The 27,209-nt window shown below is 48.2% G+C and overlaps 1 protein-coding gene across 2 annotated transcripts in view; it reads left to right on the top strand.

Moving 5' to 3' along the window:
- Positions 1-27,209, top strand: part of LOC147706797 (calpain-1 catalytic subunit-like) — an 861,968-nt gene that overhangs the window by 275,554 nt on the left and 559,205 nt on the right. For both annotated transcript variants that reach the window (XM_086925930.1, XM_086925929.1), the window contains exon 2: positions 20,927-20,996. In XM_086925930.1, the coding sequence (XP_086782056.1) occupies positions 20,927-20,996 (70 nt within the window). The remainder of the gene's footprint in view (positions 1-20,926; positions 20,997-27,209) is intronic.

Genomic DNA, 27,209 nt, shown 5'->3' with positions numbered 1-27,209 from the left:
AGACTTCAATCCCAAGCTTCATACAGAAGTGGGTGTTGACGCTGGCTAAGTCAGGTTAGGCGCTATCCTTGATCACAGAATGGACACCCAAATGCTCAAAGGCAAATTGTGGCGTATGCAAGTAGAAATTTGTCCCTAACAGAATGTGCTTATTCTCAACCTGATAAAAAAAGTGTAGTCATGGTATGGCCTTGTGAACATTTCCATGTATTCCTGTACGGAAAGCCTTTAACGCTGGTAACTGATAATCAAACTTTACTGACTACATTTGGCAATCCAAAGGCCAAGATGCCTCCTTGCAATAAACAGTGAGGACTAGATCCAACAGTACAATAATAACATTGTGCCTCTTGCTGACTACTTTTCCAGAATACCTATACAGAGTCACAGTAATCCATTGAAGATGTCTAAATTCTACATCAATTTCATTGGAAAATCAAACACACCATTTGCCATTTAGATAGCCCAGATTATCAGTGTCATGAGCCATAATAGTGACATGCTAAAGTTGAAAGATAATTACACACCAGTCACTCAACTTCTCACTGGTGATGGTGAATATAAAAAATACAAACATGTCAAAGATGAACTGTCCACAACTCAGGAAGGAGTTATACTGTGAGGGTCAAGAATTTTGATTCCAGAGAATTTGTGATAGAAAGTAATTGAAGTGGCCCCACGAAAGGCATCGTAAAATCATTGCCACAAAACGAGCTGTCCGCGACCAAGTCAGGTTTCCTTCTCACAATCAGAGGGTTGGATAGGAATTAAAGGCCTGTCGGGGGCATGGCCAAGAGCGTCGAGATGGCGGTCGCACCTTAGGAGTGCTCAGGACCCCTCCGTCCTCCACTCTTTCATCGCCTGTCATTGGGACCCCAGATATCCATCAGCTGTTGGCCTGCTTACCTGGGAGTCCAGGTGATCCTCTGTGGAGCTCCTGGCGATCCTGAACAAGACAGGCAGCCCTGGACTCCCGGACCGGCCGCGCGGACTTTCAAAATGGTGGCTGCAGTGGATTTCCCCAGATTCCTGCCTGACCTCAGGCCCTGAACACCCTAACGGGAGCCGGTCCTAGTGCCTTCCCGATCCCTCTTCAGGCAAACCCAGTGATCCGGTTCCCCCCGCTGCTGCCTGCTGGTCCGCATCTGGTGCCAGGTGACTTTTGGGGGCCGCCTGCCCTGCTCCTGTGCGACCCCCCCTGATGCTGAGGATCCTTGGCACCTGCCCGATCGGGTCCGATGTGCTGGTGTGCATGTCTCCCCTGGCTGACCTCCAGAGCTGCGTTGCGGGAGCTGCGGCTGTCCTGAGCTCCTGTGGAGGCCTCCCTGCTGAGGTTGGCGGCTGCAAACCTGCTGCTGAGTCCTGTGTGCTGCAGCCCTCATCGGAGTCCGGCCTGAAGGCCTGGGGCACGGAGTCATCAGCAGGGAGGTGAGTCTGAGTGCTGGTTGCTTGCGAGGGGCTCTGAGCCCGCTGTCGATCGGGTGGCAGAGGAGCTTTTCTCTGCCCCCACTAATTGCACCTGCGCCCATGGGTCCCCCGCACTTCACCTGGTCCTGTTCTTATGGTGATATTATGCACTGGCCTGATTGGGGTGGTGGAGGCTTACCTCCCCCCCCCTTGGTGGTGCAGTGTGCTGGAGGTCTCTTGACTGCGATTCCGGGCAGTGGCGCTCCGGCGGTGGTTCCACCCGCCCGCCTCTTGAGCACTGTAACTGCGGCACTGGCCAGGCCCCTTGTCGTGATTCTCTGGTCGGGGCACCACATGAGGCTTGACTCCTGAGACACCTCTCCTAAGGAGCTGTGGAGCGGAGGGGCACCAGACTGTCGTCCAACTTGATGGGGTGCGGGAGCTGGAACCACTGATTAAGTGGTGGTGGACAACCTTCGCACTGGCGTGGCCCCCTCCTCTGTTCCTTTGCTGCAGGCGGTCCTGAGGCCCTGGCTTGAGACGATCCGGCTCACCCTGCCTGCTGTTGAATCGCGGTGCCTGGGTGCGGTGACCTGCCTGCCGTGGTGGGGGGCCCCCCTCCTCCCCTGGCGCTTGAGTAGGGAGTGGGGGGTGTTGCGGCTACCGGCTCGGGCAGTGATGACCCTATTTGTGTGAACTGTACCTCCTGGTGGGCTGGATGTTGAATATTAGTGGACGGCTGTGACCCGCTCAGTGGATCTCGGCCGCTACATCGAGCGGAGGTGTCTTTGTGCTCTTGGTGTCGCCCAATCCCTACTGAGACTATGACTGTTCTCTCATTTCACCATCTGGCAGTTGGCTGTGGTCCCTCTGTTCTATAGGGCCTGGAGGTCCTGGACGGACACCAACCTTGTCCCCTGAGGGTCGGTGTGCCCAGAGTTCCCTCGGCTACCCGCAGAGGTCTCCTGCAGAGGTCATCGGGGGTGGTCACGAAACGGTGGGGCTCAGATGTGTCTTGTCCCCCCTTCGCCCTCGCCCCCCCCCTACTGGCCTGCCTGACCACTTGGTCTCCACACTGAATTCTCTCCTTGCTCGAAGGTAGCCATGGGTTGAGACAGAGTACCCAAGACCCCAGCCACCCAAACCAAGATGGATCGATTTACCACCACAGAAACCGGGGCCACTGGTGGTCCCACAGACAAAGAAACCCCTGCCAAGACAGACATTGCTACCATTCTAAAGGAGATCCACACATCGTAATCCTCGGTCAAGGTAAGATTGCGGAGATTAGAGTAGACATGTCCTTGATCCGGCAAGATCTCCGCAATACTACTGCCCGGATTAAACAAGCGGAATCCCGCATATCTACCGTGGAGGATGGCGTTCATCAGCTTAAGCTCCAAATGACCCACCTCCAGGCCCACACGAAAGAGTTACATCGACAGGCCGAGGAAAACCGGTCTTGTCGCAACAACCTTTGCCTGATTGGGTTTTCAGGGGGCGTGGAGCAGGGTCGAGTGGCGGACTTTGTGGTGCGCTGGATACGCTCCTGGATGCCTGAGGGCTCTCTCTCCCCTGGCTCTTGGTTGAGAGTGCGCATCCTTCTCTTGCTCCCCGCCCGGTCAATCATCCTGTGGATCCTCAACTTCAAGGATCGAGATGCTGTCCTGGCCGAGTCTCATAAGAAACAGCCTCTCAAGCATGAGAACCTGAAGATATTGATCTTCCCTGACTACACCCAAGAGGTTCAGACCCTCTGCCGTTCCTTCGGAGAGGTCAAACAAAAGCTGCGCTCGCTCAACATCCAATATAGGCTCCTCTTCCCGGTTTGTTTGAGACTGGTTTTCCAGGACAAATCTCTCTTCTTTGGCACGCCTGAGGAGGCATGGACATCGACAACAGAGGAACGTCCGCTGAGAATGAATGCCCAGAACCCGACGCCATCCGATAGAAATGGGGCGCCCGACCAGGCATGCGAGTCCTCTGGCCACGGCACAGGCGCTCCAGTCGACGCAGAGGCCAAAGATGCTCCCGCTCGGACTCCCCGATGGGACCATCATGGAGAACAATGCCTGGACTACACAGAGAGCCCTCCCCTGCCGGGCGCCGCTCTGGCTTCTCGGGCCGCTCTGACTCCGGAGCTGTTTCACCTCACCCATCCTTGCTGGACCTCCCGGACATTGACCTCTCCCGCAGCCCGACCCTACTCTCAGGTCCGGCTTGAACCGTTTGCTGAGCTATTACCTATTCCTTCGTCTCCTCAGATGCTGACTGGCGTCACCCAATGCTAGCACCCTATCTAACACCGAACTTGTCACGATGACTATTGATATGAACATCCTACTTAGAGGAGGGGTCCTCCACAACTTTCCCTGTTTCCAAGCATTTTAGTTTGATTCTTTGCTTCACTGTTTATTGTTCGGGCGACAGATGCTTCTGTTCCTGAAGAGTAGGGAGGGGGGGGGGGGTGGGTTTGGGGGGGTAGGGGCTGCGGCCCCTGTTTGTATTGGTTTTTATCACCTTTGTTTTCCGCACCAACTTTGTTCACTTTGCATCTGGGTGAATACATGCCACTCGCTGCTATGGCAACATGTCCACTGGCTCTAGACGTTGTCTCACCTCCATGACCTCAGCCATTCTAGCCGGCGACCTGGCTCCTTACACAGCTTTCCCCTGTCCGCCGATTCTAGAGGGGCGTCATCGCTCCATATAATGTCCTGGAATGTTAATGGCCTACTAGAAAAGATCAAGCGTGCAGCTGTCCAGCGATATGCCCAGCGTCAAGCCGCAGACATACTCCTGCTCCAAGAGACCCATCTGCTGGGCAACTACTGTCCCTTCCTTGCACGACACAGCTATGGCGCAGTCTGTCACTCTGGGTTTAGTAGGGGGTCAAGAGGGGTAGCTATTTTGGTGCGTCGCACTCTCCCTTTGGTGGCGCATATAGTGACACACGAGCATCAGGGCTGTTTTATTCTTCTGGAAGGGGCCCTCAGGGATTGTCCTCTTAATCTGCCAACTGTTTATTCCCCTCCCACCCTGTTGGCTTCCACACTCCAACGGCTTACCTCAGTGGTCGCTGCCCTGCCCTTGGGACTAACCGTTGTCGGGGTGATTTCAATGCAGTTATGGACCCGGGCCTTGATACCGTGTCACTCCCCACTGCCTCCAGGATTGCCCAATCTGGCCTCTTCTCGACATGGGCTGCTAGCCTGGGTCTCGGAGATGCCTGGAGACTTTGGTACCCGACGGCTAGATAGTACACCCATACCATGTGGCCTCTCACCGCACGCACGCGCGCATAGACTACGTCTTTCTGCCGGCTCAGGACTGCCAGACGATTCAAACAATCTAAACTCCCCAGAGGCATGTCAGACCATTCACGGTGGAGCTACGCATAGGCTCCCTCCCCCCATCATCTCGCCCAGTCTGGTGACGCAACTCCTGGTTTCTCCAGGACGAGGAGTTTAAGGACAAAATAGGTACTGAGCTTCGCCTTTATTTCACCACTAACCAAGGTTCGGTGTCCTCCTCCCGTACCCTCTGGGAGGCCGAAAAGGCCACCATTCGGGGTTTCGCCAAGGGCCAACTCAAAACCACCCACGCGGCGCGTGACACAACTCATGCTTCTGGAAGCTCAGGCCGCCCAGCTCGAGACACTCCCCCGTGACGACAGGACTGATGCACAGGACAGGAGTGTCATATAGATTTGCTTTGCCTATATGCTGTGTTAAGTTAGCATGAGCTCATTAGGAGTTTAAACGCCATTTTACCGTATTGCTGCTTCTGCACACAACACATATCTGTTGATTTAGCTTTGAGCCTAGTAGAGTGTTTTGCCTCACACAAGAAGAATATGTTGTTACTCTGATATCAGCCTTGCTTGGTGAGCTGTGTCTGTACAGTGAGTGCTGAAACCTTCAAGGATATCTCAACACAGTGGTTGTTGTGAGGTCTGATCTTCGCACGTTCCTAGACATAACATACATGCAGCTGCGGCCAAATTCTGGCTTTAGGTGGGTTTGATATTGCTTTGCACAGAGCATACAAACAGACTTGATGGTGCTTCGCATGCAGAGAGCTGGTGGAAGATGATGTGATCCCTTACCACTAGGATCTGAGGTATGGGGCCGCCCTGCTAAAACCCAAAGAGACCTTCTTAGATATAAAATAATATTCTAGCTAGGGAGGGTGAGAATTAGGTGTTACTGAACCCTATTCGTTTTAGCATTTTACCATGCTTTCACCTGTTGTATTCTATGGACTAGTGACTATGCTGATTACTTTGTTTCTTATAATATGTTTGCTTGCATTAGCTAAGATACTGCGTTTGAGAACACTGCATTAGTAAATAAACATTTCAAATGTGCACGCATCCTCATTTACTCCTTGTTCTGGATTGAAATTATTGTATAACAAAAGAGTGTTCATGTGTTCCACGTTACCTGAGGTGTACTAAGTCCATGTTCTGGTTTGTCTAAGCATTGGGAGTCTGTGATAACCAATGAGACACTGTAGCTAGTCTGGTAGGGGATTTTGGGTACTAAGGTGAGTTTCGGTACACCCTAATTCACTGAGGTTCCAAGTCTTTATGCACAGTTCTGTATGAGAATGGAATCCCTGCAACAGGAGACTCGCGTTCCTGAGGGATGAGATCAGACAGACCTCCCTGGAAGCTGCCAAATTGCTTTAGCGATCTTCCGTGGCCCGCATGTATGGTTGGGGAGACAAAAATGGAAAGCTCCTCCACCACCTTGCCACCTACCCTATGGCTAATCGTATATATCGGAGGTAAGTGATACGAGCCGGGAGATCTGACGTGCCCCCGACAGCGGTGGCCCAATGCTTTCCCACTTATGATGCTACCCTCTATTCAGCCCGGACGCCTGGTCTTTCACTCCCAGAGCTCTTCCGGCGGGAATGGTTTCCCCTCCTGCGCCTTAGTGAGATTGAGGCAGAGGCGCTAGACCTTCCAAATACCCCTGAGGAGGTGTCTGATGCCATATCACGCATGGCAGCCGGTAAAACACCGGGCCCGAGCGGACTCCCCTAAGATTTTTATGCGTCTTACCGGGACATCTTGGTCTCACCTCTCATGGCAATGTACAAGGAAACTGTGGAGTGTGGCTCTTTCCGCCTGGAGACGGGACCTAGCTACCATTGTAGTGATTCCTAAGTCTCAGCTCCCCTTGAGCTGCTGCTCAGAATATCGTCCCATTTCACTCATCAATACTGAGCTCAAGATCTTTGCTTCCATCCTGGCCAACCGCGTACGACCACATTTAGCTAACCTGGTCCATTCAGTCCAATGCGGTTTCATACCTCTTTGATTGACTAGACACTGTCTTAGACGCCTTCATCTTGCCCTTGCGAACCGGCACTTGTTGTCTCCAAACTTGTCTCTCCTTCTTGTAGATTTCGAAAAGTCTTTTGATTCAGTTGATTGGGGTTATCTGGAGGCGGTGTTGGAGCAGATGGGCTTTGGAATCCCTTTCTGTAACTTGGTGCAGATGCTATATCACCAGCCCCGGGCGCAAGTCCTTGTTAATGGAGCCCTGTCTCGCCCCTTCCCCATTTGGTGAGGTACGCGTCAGGAATGCCCCTTCTCACCGATCCTATTTGCTCTGGAAAATGGAGCCCCTTGCCTGCCTTATTCGATCAGACTACTCCCTCACTGGATGGAGATGGCCCAGCTTTGAAGAGGATAAGATCGCGCTCCATGCAGACAATGTACTGCTGTTCCTGGCTGATCCGGCCCAATCGGGGCTCAGATGCCAACGAGCGCTGGAGCTTTTTGAGCGCACCTCCGGCCTTCGGCTTAACCCGGCCAAGTCCGTTTTGAACTGTCTTCACTTCTGGGTAGCGTTTCTCCCTGACCTCGCATGGTCATTGAACGTCTCCCCTCTGGCTAAGCGGGTTCGTGCTGATCTCCTTAAATGGCGTACGCTGCCCCTAAACCCTCTAGAGAGGATAGCACTTTTTAAAATGATGATTTTACCTCGCTTTCTTTATATGCTCCAAAATACACACCTCTGCTTTTCTAGGTCTTGGTTTCATAAAATGGATGGTCTGGCCACCAAGTTTTTATGGGGGAAGGGCGGAGGCCAAGGCTGGTCCTGGACCAATGCCGAATCCTTGATGGGGGTCTTGGGATGATGAGTCTCTATCTCTACTACTTAGCAACTAGGCTCCTTACGGTTCACGATTGGTTTAATGGCGGCTGGTCCCACCCAGCATACCACCTGGAACTGCAAACTTTGGGCTTCTCCTCTATCCAGGGAATCCTGTATGGCGACGTTGTTCCCCAGGCTCTCCCTGAGGTCACACGCAGAGTACTCTTGGACTGGTGGGCCTCACTGCGTCATACCCGCTGGTCGGGTACGCTGACTCGATATACTCCCTTGTGGTGCGGTACCAGGCTCCGAGAGGTTGCTTTCCTATCAGGGTTCTGGCCCTGGGACCTCATCGGGATCTCCCTGCTGGGCGATGTCTGGAGTGGTACCCATTTGCGCTCCTTTAAGGATTTACAGGCCAGACACTCACTCCACTCCTCTCAATTTTTACGGTACTTGGAGCTGCGCCATGACCTCCGCCCCTATATTCCAGATGGCACTTCCTTCCCGGAATATAATCCACCCGAAGCGCAGGTCATGACTGGGAATTTGTGAAGAGGAGGGATTTCCCGCATCGTTCACTCACCAACAAAACCCCCAACTCCCAAAGTGGGAGGGTTGGCTCAGAGCACTAGAGGATGCTGACTGGAGAGACACTCTGATGGCCCCTAAAACAATCACGGTCTCAGCGAGGCTTCGGTTGGTTCAAATATACTTCCTACAAACTGCCTATCTTACACCGTTGCATCTCCATCGCGCAGTGCTTCGGGCTGACGCTCTCTGTCCCTGCTGCCCCCACTCTCCTGCAGATTTCTATCACATGGAATGGCTTTGTCCAGCGATACAGGGGTATTGGGAGGCCCTAACGGGGGAGCTCACTGAGGTCTTGGGCTGGGAGGTTTCTCATGATCCTATGCGTGTTCTTCTGGGCGTCACTGAGGGGTTGGATGGCAACAGGGCAGAGAAACATTTCCTTAATACAGCATTGGTGGTAGCCAAGAGAGACATTGCAGCTCACTGGTTGGACACTATTGCGCCCACGTTGACACACGGGCACAGGGAATTGGATTGGTGTGCCGCACAGGAACGGCCTTTTTACATGGCCATGGGATCTCCTAAAGAATTTCGACGAATGTGGGGCAAATGGGTTGGAGTGCTAGAAGACTAATGTGGAATGCTGCGATCTCTGGATTGGAAGTGAATATGCTGACACTGGACTTTTGTGTGTCTATCCTTTTAGGCCCATGTGATGTGTTTTTGCCTTGGGCCAGCCTTTTAAGATGTCAATCTGACCGGTGCTGTTTCCCTTGTTACATTCAAAACTCAATAAAATTGATTATCAAAAAAATAAAGGCCTGTCATCTATGCAACTGCCTTTTCTACAAAGGTTACTCAACACACCTGAAACTTGTCAGAACTCTCAAAGCATGCGTGGGAGAGTAGCCAATGACTCTTTAAGTCCACTTGACTATGGACATCAATTGATGGTGAATGTGGGCAGATAATTTGCAATTTCCATCGATGGAAGATCTTTCATCTACCACTCAATAATTCGTTTTTGAGAGACTAGATGGCATCTTTGCGACATGGGTTGCTCCAGTCATAGTGAAATCTGACAATGGTCCGCCTTTCAACAGTCTGGAGTTCTGAGATTTCTTTGAACATCTAAATGAAAAGCATAAGAAGATCACACCTCTGTGGCCGCAGTGCAGCTTGCTACTCTTGTGAGGCTCAATTTAAAAACTGTGTTAAACTATTCTAAGTGCTTATTGTTCAAAACATCACTCGACCACAGGTGAAAGTCCTGTAACATTGATGTTTGGGAGAGCAATGACAACAAAGTTGCCTCAGTGGATCCATCAGGGAGAGAAAGATGAGGATGCACTTTGTGAGAAGGACTTGGTTCATAAACAAAAGATGAAAGCATATGCTGACAAAAGACTACTTGAGAAGAACTTCATTTTTAAGAAAGAAGACGGAGTGATTGCATACCAAATACAGAAAAGAAAATCTTATGCTCCATTGGATACTTGACCTTTTCAAGTGATGTCAACCAAGGGACACATGGTGACTTCCCACCGCCCTGTGAAGTCTATTACCAAAGACTCTTCTCATTTTCAGCATTTAACTCATCGTTCATCAGATCTACATGTTGAATGAGACTGGTTCTAAAGTATCAGGGACTGCTTTTGGTTCTACACTGTCGATGCAGATCATGGACATTGATAGTGACAGCTCCCAGTTTCCCATGACCAGATCAGGTTGAGCAATTAAAACACTAAAGAGATTAATCAAAGAGATAGATATTTAATTGCGTGTGTGTGTATATGTATATATGTGTGTGTGTGTGTATACATATATATATATATGAATCCCAAAGTTTGCCCAAAAGCATGAGAACGCACACAGCAGCAGCAGGTCACACAAACCTTTATTTGAGTGGAACCAGCATAGGAGTCCTGAGTTGTGCGCCTGACCGGTTTCGGAGCCCCCTGCTCCTTAATCATAGGCCTGGCATCGCTGATATCTGCAAGTAGGTGTTTTCAAGCATTTTAAACACAAGCTGCATGCTGATTGGTTTACTGCCCCCTGGTGGGTTGCTCCGGTGCACATTTCCTTACACAGCATGTTGGGCTTTGTAGTTTGCCTGAAAAACAAAAATTACTACCCCTCGGTGGGTCCTGCATGAAATCAGTTTTTTAATGCATTTTAGTTGCCCTCTAGTGGGCCTCAGGCAGGGCAGATGCATGGTTCATTTAACATCAGCTGCTGTTCCACTAGGAGTCCTGCATAGATCAAGCCCTGTGATCAATCAATTTCACTCCCATGCCGCGACCGGGCTGCCTTTCCATTGCAGCCCTGCAGACCCGTGTTCAGTAAGCTAGGCGGTGCAATCCTTCGTGGCCGAGGCCGCCGCGTTATCACATCCTCTAAGTTTGCCCCAGAGCTCAAGGACGCCACTCCTGCGGGAGAGAGTTCACAGAACTTTATTTAAAAAACAGCACATCCAGTCTCAAAACATTTTATAATCCCTGATGCGTTTTGGTGAACATCACCTTAATCATAGGGTGGGGCAAAGAGTCAAACCATGGCTGAACTGCAAACGTATTATTCCTCTGTCATGCATTCTCCAGTGAATAGCATGCTGGGGTTTGTAGTTCTGATATTTCCCACATTGGGCCCATGCGTTTTTCCAACAAACCCAATGTCCTTTACAATATTTATACCCTCCAGTGGGCCTTGAGAAACTGTGTCCGGTTTCAATCAATTTCACTCCCGTGCTGCCACCGGGCTGCCTTTCCATTGCAGCCCCGCAGACCCGTGTTCAGTAAGCCAGGCGGTGCAATCCTTTGTGGCCCAGGCCGCTGCGTTATCACATCCTCCAAGTTTGCCCCAGAGCTCAAGGACGCCACTCCTGCGGAAGAGAGTTCACAGAACTTTATTGAAAACCAGCACATCCACTCTCAAAACATTTTATAGTCCCTGACGCGTTTTGGTGAACATCACCTTAATCATTGGGTGGGGCAAAGAGTCAAACCATGGCTGAACTGCAAACGTATTATTCCTCTGTCATGCATTCTCCAGTGAATAGCATGCTGGGGTTTGTAGTTCTGATATTTCCCACCGTGGGTCCATGCTCACCGAATATATATATATATATATATATATATATATATATTCAATGAAAAAACCATTGGTTTTAGGCCATATATAGTTAGGGATTTGCATTTACAAAACCTTATTTTACTCGCATAAAACCATTGAAATTCCATATATAGTTATAAGCGCTAACTATATATCGCGCACCCGCAATCCACTGCTGATGATGTCACATATTACATCATTCATGACATGGTTAGTGACATCACTGATGACATCACTGATGACATCTCAAATGACATCACTGATGACATCACTGATGACAACATCCAGTGACTGTATGTTTCTGTAAAGTTAAAATATGTCTTACATATTGAAGAATGAGTGGATGTATAAGTGTCTGGATGAAGGATTTAGTAGGTGCATGACTGACTGTATGAGTGAGTGATTAAATGTGTCTCACTGAGTGCATGGGTTAGTGACTAAACTGTTTTAATTTGTGCATCATTATATCTGTTGTTCTACAAACTGCTGCATATGTTGATCAGTAGCTATATGAGTAACTGTATGGGTTATTCATTGGTTGTCCAAGTATTTGTATGGGAAACTGAGTGTGTGTGTATGGGTGGCTGGGAGGTGTGTGACTGTACATAGATGTGTGAGTAGTTGATTCACTATATGTATGGATTCAAAAGTGTATGTGGAAACAGCTGTATGGGCGGTTGACTGTGCATGAGTGTATTAGTGAGTGAATGGATATCTCAGTGCTACATGTCAAATTAAGTACATATGTAAAACACAGTACATGTGAGAGTTGACATCTATAAATAACTGTGCATAAGAGCCAGTGAATGTGTGAGTGGCTGTATGGATCATTGTGAACATGTATCAGAGATTGTATAAGAGAGTAAAGTAAATATGTGTTAGTATATGTTTGAATAAGTAAGGTGTGTATAACTGTATAGTTGAGAAAATGGAGGTGTGATTGATTTTTGGCATAACTGACTAGGTGTGTGAGTAACTCCATGGATGAGTGACAGTCTGTGACTGTCTGTTTACACTGATTGTATCTAAGGTTATATTAGAGTCTGAAGAGGTTCATGGTATTATCACATGAATGATATCATCAGTGATGTTATCAGTCATGTCAAATGAGATGTTTTCAGTGATGTCATCAGTGATGTCATTTGAGATGTCATCAGTGATGTCATCAGTGATGTCACTAACCATGTCATGAATGATGTAATATGTGACATCATCAGCAGTGGATTGCGGGTGCGCGATATATAGTTAGCGCTTATAACTATATATGGAATTTCAATGGTTTTATGCGAGTAAAATAAGGTTTTGTAAATGCAAATCCCTAACTATATATGGCCTAAAACCAATGGTTTTTTCATTGAATTTTCAAGGTTTTGTAAATGCAAATTCCTAACTATATATCCACTATAACCTATGGTTTTTTCTGTGAATTTCATTGTTTTTTTAATAGCAAATATGAAAAGCTTTAAAATGTCAAGTACGTGATAGATAAAAACATTTTCGTATTTATGCACGCTGATGTGCTTTGAACGCTGCCCCCCCCCCTCCCCTCTTTTCTCTTAGTAGTACTCTCTCTTTGCAGATAGTGAACGGTAGTTAACGCAGGCATTTGCCCCCGTTGTAATCCGTCGTACCTGCTTGTCTCTCCATTTGATTGATTGTTATCCAAGCATTTACTGTTTTAGAATTGGTTCTCTTTGGATCATTCTCTATTTACAAACAAGCACAAAGTCGCAATACTCTGTTTAGTCTTTGCAGATAGTGAAAAATCGTGTAAAAAAATAAAAGTAATCGAGCAAAATCAGTAGGCCACTAATTGGATCTCTTTTTGACCTCGCTAAAATAGAAATATTAGGAACAACCCTTCATGAGAAATACGAAAATAGTGAGATGAACTGAGCTCCACACCATGAGGGCTGCAAGACAGCTCGACTCCGTCACCCACCCCGCCCAAAATAACGACAAACCCTATGCAAATAATAAAAATATAGACAACACACCAGCAAAGAAACAGGGTAAAACATTTTATTAACTAACTATTTACATAACTATTTTATACTTTTTATTGCCCGATCCGGCTAGCTCAATCGATCGAGCATGAAACTCATGCACTCTGATAGCAAGCGTTGCTACTGATGCTATGCAGACCAAAACTGGTTTTCAGTTTGTACATTTTTCTAGATTTTTCAATCCAAGGTTGGTTGACTTTGTAGAACGATGGCTTCGGATTTTCAACATACGGTGTGGTGGCGCGGACTGGGAGGGGGCGCTTCGCTCCTGCCCCCTCCCCAAGTAAGTTTTTCATACGTGAAAGTACGTTAATGGTTTTGGTCCCTGAGTTGCTTCAATGTCACTGCCATTCTCAAATGGCATAAGTTCTGGATGTTGGGTGCCATAGTTAAGAGTTCTGAACAGTGCTTGTAACACTGTCTGAAGCTTATTTCCACCTACTGCAGCTTCACTATTCTCAAAGTAAGTGAGTGTCGTTTGTGGACCTGACTGCATTAGAAAACAATGTGATATGTTACCTTCCTAAACAGCTTGACGGAGGCCCCTGAGGGGCGGTGTGATGGCCATGGACTCGGAGAAGACGCTTGGCTCCGACACCCTCCCCAAGTCTTATAGCACTGGTGTAGCCTGAGATCGCCCCCGACATAAGCGGCCGGCTCCCGGGGTCCGGCGGAACTTTTTGCCTTTTGATGACTCTTCAATTCTGGACCTTGTCCCACAATCCGTTTGACCTGAAGACACGCTGTAGTGGGGCGCCCCTTTACCGTTTCAGTTGCCATTCCGCCCGCTTTTGCTACACTGTGCCTCTTCCGCCATTCTGCTGTTTACCGCCCGCTCTTGCGACTACAGCGTCTCGCTCATCATGTAGTTGAGTTGCTCCCGCTCTTGCGGTGCAGCGATAGGCGGCTGCCACAGGACTCTCAAAATGGCGGCCGGCTCTTCGGTTTTGGGCCTGGTCCACTAAAATGGCCCTGGGACACCTTGGAACTCGGACGCTTGCCTGCTAGGGCTTGGGCTCCATTCTCGAAAAGCGTCCCCTCAGCCGTGAAGATTCTACAAAAGTCTTGGGGGCCTCCGACTCCCGCAGGCTTCTGGTGGGGAGCGGCTGCCATGATTGCTCGTGGAATGGCCACGACGGAGCTACGAGATGGTAGTGCTCTCATGCTGACGCCAGCTTTAGTCTGAAACATCCAGAAACACTGTAGACTACCAATTCGATCAGTTCCGGTAGCGCCCCAACATGACCCGGAAGAGAAGAACTTGCCCTCCCCTCTTTGACTGATGGTTCTTGTTGCCTGTCCCCTCTGTTGTCATTTAACAGAACTTTTTGGACTGCTGAAAGGGGTTGTGTTCCGAACGCTGGTTGGTGGAGACATTTTGACTATATTCTTGACCTACGTTGTCGCGTAATGCGTTATATGACACGCCGCGTTAGCGCACCCGGAAGTGATCCGAGGCGCGGCGCGCAGCGCGTAACGTAAGCATAACAGGTCATGTGACTTGTTAATAAAACTTTTCATTGGTTCATTTTGCTTTTGTTATTTTAATGATGAAAAGCTTGGTCATATGACCTAAAAATTACGCTTTTTATTGTTTTCGAACATTATTTTTTTTAAAACATATATGTTATAATATTCCAGGCTAATGTACTTTCCCGGAAAATTTACAACTGTCCTGCAAGTAAAATATATTCCTTTTTCGAGAAAAAGGGCGTTTCTTCGTTCCATGACGGAGCCGTTGAGTAAAAGAGACTCGGCCTGCTGTCTTAGTCGCCGATACGCCTGATTATCAGATTCTTATCGATCACTTTATGTTGCAGAAATGAAAAACACAACTGCCCTTGACCATTTATCTTTACTGCGTTCCTACATATTATACCTTTTATCCGTCATGTAATTGGACTGCTTTATTTCACTTGCCTTTTACTGATTCGAAAACAGTGACTAAAAGTAAAAACTTTACCAATGTAAATACTACTACCGTGTTTTGTTTTAAAAACCTTTATTGTGAAAATGTCAGTATACAAATACGGGCCTATAACCACGTGGGCCGGCCACGGAGCAAACTGAAATCATATATGATGAGGAGACATTTACACTGTAGAGGAACGTAACGGGCGGGCCATTAGGTTGCAAGAACTAAGGTGTCTAACAGTTGCGGAATCGGTGGACGTACATTTTGTAATTAAAATACGACAGGGCCACTTACAATAACATTTTCTAGATATACATTTGCGGGCAAGGAGTTACGAGTCCCATTTATACCGGCGCCATTTTGGGCGAGGCCGGGCAGGTCCAAGATATAGTCAAAATGTCTCCACCAACCATCGGCCAGACCAGAACCCCTTTCGGCCCTTTATGCTACAAGATGGTGTCTTCCATTCAGAAAATATTGTTGGCAGCATTTTGAAAGGAAACAGAAACAGCCGTTTTCCTAGTGAGTTTCACATTGTTACATTTAGGAAGAATGTTGAAGAGTAGTATGTGGAAAATCTGAAGCCATTTTTCTACAAACTCTCAATCAGACTTGGATAGAAAAAAAAATCCTGAAGAATGTACAAACTGAAAACCAATTTTTGTCTGTATAGCATCAACAGCAACGCTTGAGTCAGCTTTGTGTCAAGCCGCCATTTTCATTCAATCAATAGCGTCCCCCTGCACACATTCAGGGACCTGGTCGTGTCTTCAGATGAAACGGATTGTAGGAAAAGAAGCAGAAAGGAAAAGGAAAAAAGTTCCGCCGGACCTCGGGAGCCGGCCGCCTATGTCATGTGCGACCTTTGGCCACACCAGGGCAATAGTGAAGCTGCAGCAGGTGCAAATAAGCTTCAGGCAGTCTTACAAGCACTGCTCAGAAATCTCAACTGAGGCACTCAACATCCAGGACTTGCCATTCGGATCTTGGCGCCTTGTGCTGGTTCCGACCTATTCACACATCGGTCCACTACTGACATCACCTCATAAGCCAACGGGGCACCCCACGCCGACTTTCGGCGCAGCATTGTAGGATGGCCACACCAGTGCGGCAACTTGCTGGACACAACCTCGGTGCCATCCGGATCTCGGCGCGTTCGACTCACTGTACCGCAAGAGTGACCGCAACTCAGCTGGACACGCCGTCTTTCGGCGCAGCATTGTAGGATGGCCACACCAGTGCGGCAATTTGCTGGACACCACCTCGGTGCCATCCGGATCTCGGCGCGTTCGAGTCACTGTACCGCAAGAGTGACCGCAACTCAGCTGGACACGCCGTCTTTCGGCGCAGCATTGTAGGATGGCCACACCAGTGCGGAAATTTGCTGGACACCACCTCGGTGCCATCCGGATCTCGGCGCGTTCGAGTCACTGTACCGCAAGAGTGACCGCAACTCAGCTGGACACGCCGTCTTTCGGCGCAGCATTGTAGGATAGCCACACCAGTGCAGCAACTTGCTGGACACTAACTCGGTGCCATCCGGATCTCGGCGCGTTGTGCTGCCTTCGGCCTATTCGCACATCGGTCCGCTACTGACGCCGCCTCACGTGCCAACGGATTTTCTACGCTTTTTGTAGCCCTATGCCGCATAACAGGTCATGTGACTTGTTTATAAAACTTTTCATTGGATCATTTTACTTTTGGTTTCCTAAAAATGGAAGGCTTGGTCATATGACCTAAAAATAACACTTTTCATTGGTTTAGAACATTTTTTTTTCCCAAACGATGAAAGCCCCACCTTGTTTCTGGATCATTCAGACTGAAGCTGGCGTCAGCATGAGAGCACCACCATCTCGTGGCTCCGTCGTGGTCATTCCGCGAGCAATCATGGCAGCCGCTCCCCACCGGAAGCCTGCGGGAGTCGGGGGCCCCCAAGACTTTTGTAGAATCTTCACGGCTGAGGGGACGCTTTTCGAGAATGGAGCCCAAGCCCTAGCAGGCAAGCGTCCGAGTTCCAAGGTGTCCCAGGGCCATTTCAGTGCACCAGGCCCAAAACCGAAGAGCCGTCCGCCATTTTAAGAGTCATGTGGCAGGCGCCTATCGCTGCACTGCAAGAGTGGGAGCAACTCAACAACATGGTGAGCGAGACGCTGTAGCCGCGTGAGCGGGCGCAACTCAGCTGGATGGCCGCCACCTGGGGAGGCCCGTTCACGCCGCCTCCCCCACGCCCCCCCCCCCCCCGGGCCGCCGCACGCAAATTTTCGGAGCAGCATTGTAGGATACCAAAACCAGTGCGGCAGTTTACTGGACATCACCTGGGTGCCATCAACATCTCAGCGCGTTCTGCTGCCTTGGGACTATTCGCACAACAGACCGCTACTGACGAGGCCTCCCCCCGCCCCACCCGGGACGCCCCACGCCAATTTTCGGAGCAGCATTGTAGGATCCCAAAACCAGTGCGGCACCCAGGCGACATCACCTGGGTGCCGTCCAGAACTCTGCACGTTGTGCTGCCTTGGGACTATTCGCACAAAAGACAGCTTCTGACCATTGTTGCTTTTTTGGGTGAAAAATGTTTAAATGTTTTTACAGTTTTTGTTCCGTTCATTATAGTTAAATGTTAATAAAGTTTTAAAATCTAACTTTGTTGGAGTGCTATATATGTTTAAAAAATCGGGTGAATGGGGCCTTGAATCGGGTTATTGTCATGTGTGGGCTTTGCAAGTGTACTGCTACAAGATCGGACATTTCAAACTCAAATGCACGTTCTCTTTCTTACCTTTCCGAAGCATGGAGCGCAATAGCAGGCAGAGAAAGGGTGATGCACGTGTTGAACACTGCCTGGCCTGGCAAGTTGCTGGCAGTGCCCCCCCCGCCCGCTCCTGAAAGAGGGCACACACACACCGCCGCCCCGAGTACTTCACAAATCTTTAAAAGACCATGCGCTTGTTCATGAGGCTTAAATGGTTTATCACCCCTTCTAGAACCCCTGCATCGACCCTCTGACGTTTCCTGGAAGAATTAGCACGTAACACAATACCAAGCCCTGTCAGCTGAAACCCCCGAGAAATCATGGGGCATATTATCAAGGGGGTTTATTTCCGCTTTTTGGGCTTTAAAAGCCAAAAAAAAAAGAGATAAAATGATCTCCCTATTACCAAGCTGTCGCTAACACCAGTTAGTGACAGCTAAAAGGTGATAGCGACCATCTTGGGCCCCGCTTTGCATATCAGTGATATTTATCACTAATGACATGCAAAGTGGGCGTGCCAAGATTTTAGCGACTGGAAACAGTCCCTAACCATCGCTATCTCCTATTACAAACTTTTGGAGATATTCGCGCTAAGCGCGAATATCTCCAAAACCTAACACCTGCCCTGAGCAGTTTTAGCCATGTTATCCAATGGGAAGTGGATAACATGGCTAAGAGCATTTGCTGGATAATGCATGAATATCGCTGACTTTTCAACGATATTCATGCATTGCGGCCGTTTTTTATCGCATTTGCGATAAACCTTGCTAATAGCAAGGTTTATGTGTGATAAAATTGGCCGATGTGCGGCGATAATTTTTGTCTCTAAACAAGTTAGAGACAAAAATTATCGCTAGTTGTTGGTAATATGCCCCCGGGTTTTTGCTTGCAGGAATCGGGAGGCGGGAGACTAGCACTGAAATCAGTAGTCTCACGCCTGAATCGGGAGGGTTGGCATGTCTGGATACTCTACAGCTGGGGCCATAAACTACATCCGCAGGGCTAGGTGATAGCCTAGGTCCGGCCTGGACAATCGGACACAGAGGAAGAGGAGTGTCAGAGGGTGCGGTAGTGAATAGGGTGAAAGGGAGGTGTCGGGCGGGCACAGGGTGTGATTCTCAGAGAAGAGCAGCGCAGATGGGGGGAAGTATATGGCCCATGCATGAGAGAAACAGCGGGGGTGACCAGTGCGTGGGGGAGATGCTTGCGAGGGTGGGGAGCCATGCTGAGGATCGGCGGCGTGCAGAGAGTGGCCCTGGTCAAGGCATCTAAAATGGCTGCCGTGCACGACAAAATTGTGGCATTGGACAAAAACGCAAGATGGCGCAGACAATGTTTATCAATAAGGATTCATTTATAACAAAATATTTACTCGCAGTGACAAAATGGTGGTCAACACTTCCTGATTTCCATCGAATCGAACGTTAACAAACGTCACGCAGCAAAAAAAAAAAAAAAGCTCACGCACAGAGCAGTTTTTAGCCATGTTATCCAATGGAAGGTGGATAACATGGCTAAGAGCATTTGCTGGATAATGCATGAATATCGCTGACTTTTCAGCGATATTCATGCATTGTGGCCGATGTGCGGCGATAATTTTTGTCTCTAAACAATTAAAACGAAGCACAAAATGGCGAATTCCCATTTCGCTACCAGTTTGCGGCCCAGTTCGCGGCCCGTGAAGCGCTTCTACCGTGAAAAATCATTTTTTTTTTATTTTCCCCACGGGACCCTTTAATAACCCCAACAACAATCCTAGGGGGTCAAGAGGGGTATACCTTGCCCCCTTTCAATAAATTCCCCCTTCGTTTTTCACATCTTCTTCTCTCTCGATCCTACCGAGAGATAAGATGGCGGCCGCTCCGGACTGTTTAGAATGTTGACAGACACCGGAGAGCCAATCAGCTTTCTGTTATCCAATGGAAGGTGGATAACATGGCTAAGAGCATTTGCTGGATAATGCATGAATATCGCTGACTTTTCAGCGATATTCATGCATTGTGGCCGATGTGCGGCGATCATTTTTGTCTCTAAACAATTAAAACGAAGCACAAAATGGCAAATTCCCGTTTCGCTACCAGTTTGCGGCCCAGTTCGCGGCCCGTGAAACGCTTCTACCGTGAAAAATCATTTTTTTTTTATTTTCCCCACGGGACCCTTTAATAACCCCAACAACAATCCTAGGGGGTCAAGAGGGGTATACCTTGCCCCCTTTCATTAAATTCCCCCTTCGTTTTTCACCTCTTCTTCTCTCTCGATCCTACCGAGAGATAAGATGGCGGCCGCTCCGGACTGTTTAGAATGTTGACAGACACCGGAGAGCCAATCAGCTTTCTGCGCGCAAAGTTCCGTTTCGCGAAAAGTAAGCGGACCGGATCGCTGCCCGGAGCGCTGTTACAGATATATATCTTGTTTTGAACGTTAATTTCTCAAAAACTACTGGAGCACATATATTGAGACCTAGCAAAGGCACATCGGGCTAACAGTCCCTACAATTTTGCCAAGTTTCGTGCAAATCCATTCAGCCGTTCGAGCTAAAAGTGAGGCCAACCGCCCTATGGAAATTAACATGGGGAAAACGCGTTTTGGGACCCCCCTTTTTTCTCGGCCCCCCCTTGACGAAACCCCCCCAAATTTTCAGGGGCTGCTCAGAAACAAAATGTGCCATTTTCCTGAAAATTTCAGCCGATTCCGTCCACAAACGCCAAAGTTATTAGACATAGAATTTTCAGAAATTCCATTGGGAAAAAATCCTAACTATATATACCTACTGGCGACCGCCAGTAGGTAATATATATATATATATATATATGCGTGTGTATGTGTTTTATAAAAGTTTTAAAAAACAGAGGGGTAGATGTAGTGACTCGCGAGTTGGCAATGACGGAACCCTTTTGACTCCTGATGGACTCCGTAGGGCTCTGACATATGTAGTAGAGGGGAATGCAATGGAGGCTGGTTTAGAATGTTGAGTTTGCAGTTACCCGCAGACAAATAAATATGTGTAATACTAAGGTCTGTGTGTAGCATAATCATTGGCAGGTACCTAAGCTACATTGTTGACATTTCTGTTTTTCTTCTTTCACAGGAAATCACCAGTAACCCTCAGTTCATTGTTTGTGGAAAGACACGGGCAGATGTTTGCCAGGGAGAAGTGGGTGAGTATCTGGATAACGGTAAAATGAGATGAAGGTGGAAGCATGCAGTGGCGTAACACATGCCTTCATAGCCACTGTGGTGCGTGGGACCCCAAGTTCCAGGGGGCCCCCTCAGCACAGCACTTTGCCCAGAGAGCTCTTTAATGAGTCCGGAGAGGGCCCTTCCACGTACCCTGCAGGGGTGCCCCCTCAAGTTTTGTTATGCCAGTGCAAGCATGTGTTCTGATAAATACTATAAAGTGCAAAAGTAAGACAGTAAGAGCTGCTGAGAGGCCCTGAATGTGGTCAAAGAAGAGCATCAGATTGAGGGCCATGGAGGGTGGTGGACCCTTTAGCTTAGGAAGCAGAGGTGGATTAAGTATTTCCAATACATGTCTGAGTGTTATGTTATGTTAGATTATAATGTACTTATAACGCGCACAGATACTCAAGAGTGTCCCGGCGCGGCAGTGAGCATAGCAGTGTGAAGCAGGGAATTAAATGGGCAGATTAAACAAAAAGGTTTTTAGTTGTTTTTTGAAAAGCCTGGGGTCCTGAGTATTTTGCAGTTCTAAAGGAAGGGAATTCCATGCTGCTAAAGCTTTAACCGAAAGGGAATGCCCCCCCAGACACATCCTGCGAAAACGGGGGACCGCCACCCGTCGTTGGGTGGCTGAGCGCAGGGATCTGCAGAGGGCATAGATGGAAAAACGCTTCCTGAGGTATGCTGGCCCTAAACCATGCAGAGCTCTATGTGCCAGAGTGAGAGCTTTAAATTGCACTCTATGGACCACCGGGAGCCAATGCAGATCCCGCAGATGTTGTCTGACACTAGATCTTCCTGAGATATTAAACAGGAGTCTGGCCACGGCGTTCTGGATAATTGGTAGTTCTTTTAGCATGTAACCAGGAATGCCAAAGTACAAAGCATTGGCATAGTCAATGTGAGATAAGATAAGGGCACGTGCCACCATTTCTCTGGCTGACCTAGGTAGCATGAGGAAAATACTTTCTAAGTGACTTAAGAGTACCAAAACAGATTTCCGTGAGATAATTAATCTGCGCGGGGAACCTAAGGTCCTCACCAAACCAGACCCCCAGGTTCTTTGGTGGATTGTCCACAGAATTGGGACATGGGTAGTCTGGAGGCCACAGGGTTTCCCTAAAGGAAGGGGGGAAGGAACCATACAAGAACATCCGACTTGTACTCATTGCACTTCAGTTGAGCACGTGCTAGCCACTTGAAAACAGATGAAAGACACTTCTGGGCCATTTCCGATGACAGGTCATTGTCCTTCCAAGTGAACAGGAACTGGGTATTGTCGGCACTCGCTATGATCTTAGCTGCCAGCTCCTCCGCAACAAAAATCAGGGGTGTTATATAGATATTAAAGAGAAAAGGGCTCAAAGTGGAACTCTGTGGTACTCCTGTTGACATTTTCCTAGGGCCTGATGAAAAAGGTGGCATCCAAACCTGCTGGGTACAGTCCTCTAAAAAGGATTTCAGACATTCCCTGGCGAGACCGGTCGCGCCAATGTTGGAGAGTCAGGCAAGTAGTTGATGATGGGGCACTGTATCAAAGGCGGCAGAGAGGTCCAACAAAATCAGGGCTGCCCTGCCGCCTATGTACAGGCACTCCCTAATTGCCTCTGCCATCTCCACAAGTGCCGTCTCAGTGCTGTAAGTCACCCTAAATCCAGATTGGGCAGGGTGCAGAGCGCCAAATGACTCAACATAGGCGTCCAGCTGTCTGAAGTTCTAACTCAAAACCATGTCAGTGGAAGAGTGTGTGCTTGAGTACACTCACCTAATGTAGTTACCATTTAGAGGATGGCCTTTCAATGCTTGGGTTTCACATCTTTAATAGGAGGCTACGGATTGCTTCGCTAGTGGCCCATCCTAAATAGGCCATCTAAAAATGGCAACCTGAGTATGTCTACCGGCCCCTGTGCCTGGATCTGAGTGCCATCTTAGGGCGGGTGCATACCTGTTTGGTAGTCACCTAGGTATCTGCACCGATGCTTTGCAAGAAGCACCCTGACCACATCTGTAACCTGCTGGCAGTACCCTCTTCTCATGACGGCCACTTACGACCAGTCATGGTTATCACTAAATGGCAGTTTGCATGCTGGGAGTTGTAGTTTCACTTTTTAAATGGTATATAGAGTTTAGTTCTAGGCATGATGAAAGTACCACTGCAAATGTTGATGGTTTCTTTGGGTTGTTTTATTGGACAAATAATGACAGTGTTTCAGTTCTAAAAATATATTCAATTAAAAAATCAAAGACTGAAGCTTAGTTATAGTTAGGAATACATATTTATTTACCCTATACAAACCAAGTTTAGACTACACAAAGTTTAACATTTCTAAAGTATAGTTATAACTTCCATTTGCACATTATCCACTACCTTCACATTATTATAAGTAGCGGACCTTATTAAACAGTCTTTTTAGTTTGCTAACCAGACAACACTAACTATAACAACTCGCCACTCTGCTATGCACTGGTGGTGTACAGTGGAGTAGTGCACAGTGCAGTGGTGTACTTTGAAGTGGTGTAAACTAGAGTGGAGTGTAATAGCAAACAATGGAGTGGTGTCCGATGGAGTAGAGTAGAATGGAGTGGGATCAAGTGGAGTTGCATACATTGTAGTGGGGTAGAGTGGAGGTGCATACAGTGAAATAGCATGGAGTGGAGTGTCATGGAGTGTAATGACGTAGAGTGGAATAGCACATACTGGAGTAGCATATAGCAGAGTTGAATACAGTGGAGTGGCATAAACTGAAGAGGCATAGACTGGAGTTGCATATAGTGTAGAGTGGAGCTGTGTACAATGTAATAGCTTAGAGTGGAATGGCATAAGGTGGAGTCTTGTACAATGGAGTGGCATAGAGTGTAATATTGTGTAGTGGAATAGCGCACAGCTGAGTGGCGTATAATGGAGTGGTGTAGACTGGAGTGGCGTAAAGTTGCATGGGGTAGAGTGTAATAGCATACAGTGACGTGGCATACATTGCAGTGGGGCCCAATCAAATAGCATAGACTGAAGTGGTGTAGAGTGGAGTTGGATACACTGGAGTGGCGAAGCGTGGAATAGCATATAGAGGAGTGGCATATTTATTTATTTTGCAAATTTATAGAGCGCTCTAATACCCGGAGGTGTCCTGGCGCTGGAGGATAGACTGGTGTGGGGGAGTGAGCTTACTGGGTGAAGAGCCATGTTTTTAGACCTCTTCTAAAGGCCATCAGGTTCTGGGTTTGTCTGAGCGCAAGAGGAAGTTTGTTCCATGCCTCGGCCGCCCCAAGAGAGAAGCTCCTGCCTCCCCAGCGGACTTTTTTAATTCTGGGGACCGCCACCAGGGCCAGTTGTCCTGATCTCAGTGTTCTTGTTGGTTTATGCCAGCGGAATAAGGACTTCAAGTGCCTGGGACCTGAGTCGTGGAGGGCCTTGAAGACCATGCATACTGCCTTGAAAGTGATTCTTTTACGAATGGGCAGCCAGTGTAACTTAACCAGTTCCTGAGATACTGAGGCAAATTTGGGAGTATCAGTGATTAGACGAGCGGCAGAATTTTGCAGAAGTTGGAGTTTATTAAGTACGCTCTGCTGGGCGTTTACCATCAAGCTGTTGCAATAATCTAGGCGTGAGAGCACTAGACCAGTGACTATAGTTTTCCTATATTTCTTTTCCAGATACGGTAGAATTTTTCTGATGGTCTTGAGTATAAAATGAAGGGAGGAGGAGAGGGCGCTCACCTGGGATTTGAAATTCAGGGTGGTGTCCACCAGTATACCAAGATTTTTCACTTTGTCTACTGGTTCTGGGAGAGGTCCCATTTCGTCTGGCCACCATCTTGGGGACCAGAAGTTGTCCCTGTTGCCAAAGAGCAGGACCTCAGTCTTCGAGGAGTTCAGCTTAAGGCAGCTTTGTGCCATCCAGCGGCCAACTTCAAGCATGCAGTTTTTGAATCTATCGGCCGTGTTTTCTGTTTCGCCGGGAAGGAGGGACACCACAATTTGTGTGTCATCGGCGTAGGCCGTTAGTTGAAAGCCGAATGAACGGATTACCGGGGCGAGGGTGGACACGTACACATTAAAAAGAGTTGGGCTTAACGAAGACCCCTGAGGGACTCCACAGGGGAGTACAAAGGAGCTAGATTCGTAACTGCCCAACGCCACTGTCTGGGATCTATCAGCTAGGAAGGCTTGTAAGATCTTAAGAGCCTTTCCCTGAATTCCACAGGCCCTCAACCGGTCCACCAATAGCTTATGGTGGACCGTATCGAAGGCCGCAGAGAGATCCAGTAGGATCAGGGCTGCTCTGCCCCCTGCATCCATTACCTGCCTGATGTCTTCCATGGATTTAATCAGGGCGGATTCCGTGCTGTGTCCCTCTCGAAAACCGTGTTGGGAGGAGTCCAGTACTTCCGCTGATTTTAGGAAGGCACTAAGTTGTGTGTTCAAGTGTCCTTCTATTATTTTGGCAGGAAGGGGGAGTCTGGCAATTGGGCGGTAATTGTTCATATCCGTGATATCAAGGTTGTTTTTTTTTAGCAGGGGTAAGATGGATGCTTGTTTCCACCTTGAGGGATAATCCTGTCTCCAACATCTGATTGAAGAGGGGGGTGAGACCCCTGGCAATTGCATCTGGTGCAAGTTTGGATATTGAAGTAGGGCAGAGGTCATGAGGGGAGCCTGATTTAATTTTTAGCAAGCGACTTCTCACTTCTTTTTCCGTGATTTGGGGGAAATGTTGAAGCGTGGTTTCAGGTTTAACAAGGTCATACATTGGAATAGCAGACTGGATTGGCATATAGTGAAATGGCGCAGAGTAGCATATCGTATATTGGAGTAGCAAATAGCGGAATGGCATAGAGTGGAGTGGCATACACTGAATAGGTGTAGAGTGGAGTTGCATCCTGTGTAATAGCGTACAGTAAACTGGTGTACAGTGGAGTTGTGTATAGTGGTGTAATAGGGGAGAGTGGAGTGGCATACAGCAGATTGTCATACAGTGGGGTGGCTTAGAGTGTAATAGTGTATAGTGGAGATGAGCACACTTGAGGGGTGTATATTGGAGTGGTGTAGGCTGGAGTAGCGTGGAGTAGAGTGTAATAGCATACAGGGAAGTGGTATACATTGGAAGGGGGCCAATGGAATAGCTTAAGATGAAGTGGCATAAAATGGAGTAGCGAACAGTGGAGTGGCATACAGTGGAATAGAATAGTTCTGTACAATGGAGTGGGGCCCAATCGAACAGCGTAAGATCAAGTGGCGTAGAGTGGAGTGCCATACAGTGGACTGGAGTAGCGAACAGTGGAGTGGCATACAATGGAATAGCGTACAGTGGAGTGTTGTAGAGTGGAGTTGCATACACTGGGATAGAGTAGAGTGGACAGGCATTCAATTGAATGGAATAGAGTGGGATAGAATGTAGTGGAGTAGCGTCCAGTGGAGTGACGTAGACAGTAGTGGCATACAGTGGTATTGTGTACAGTGTAATAACGTACAGTGAAGTGGCGCAGAGTGCAGTCTTGTACAATAGAGAGAGGTGTCAATTGGAGTGGCATAGATTGAAATAGAGTATAGTGGAGTGGCTCCAGTGGCATGGCATGTAGATGCACATGAAATTTAGCAGCAATGTAGATTATGGTGTGCAGAGAAGACGCAAACCAATACATCCACACAGGGCCTTATGTTCCTTTGTAAATCAGACTTAAGTATTGCATTGCCCATGAGACACTTTGAGTGACGCAAGGTTACCGCAATCCAATAATACATTATTGGGTAATGGCTGTTTTTAGAGAATGAAAAGGCGACTTGGTAGAAATTCTGAAATGCAATTCAGGGCCCCCAGAAGATCCATGTCCCCCCAAATTGTGGGAAGCACTCACCCACATTCTTAATCCTACCCTGAACCTTATATGGAACAACTCACTTACTACCACCATCTTTCCAGAGTCATGGAACCATACTATGCTCCTACCCCTTTTGAAGAAGCCCAATGCTGATCCGGGCGATCTTAAAAACGATCGCCCGATCTCTCTTCTCCCTGCACCGGCTAAGATGCTGGAAAAATTAGTCCAACATCAACTCAGCCATGTCTGCCGCCTTCGACACAGTGCACCACCCAATCCTACTGGGTAGGCTTAAGTGGGCGGGAGTGGAGGGATAGTGGAGGGGATGGCTGTCGCCTGGATAAAGTCTTATCTCAGCAACTGCACGCAAAT

This window comes from Lissotriton vulgaris, chromosome 6, assembly GCF_964263255.1.
Source record: "Lissotriton vulgaris chromosome 6, aLisVul1.2, whole genome shotgun sequence".
NCBI lineage: Eukaryota > Metazoa > Chordata > Amphibia > Caudata > Salamandridae > Lissotriton > Lissotriton vulgaris.
Note: the sequence above shows the minus strand (reverse complement) of the source record. Positions and strands in the feature narration are given on the sequence as shown.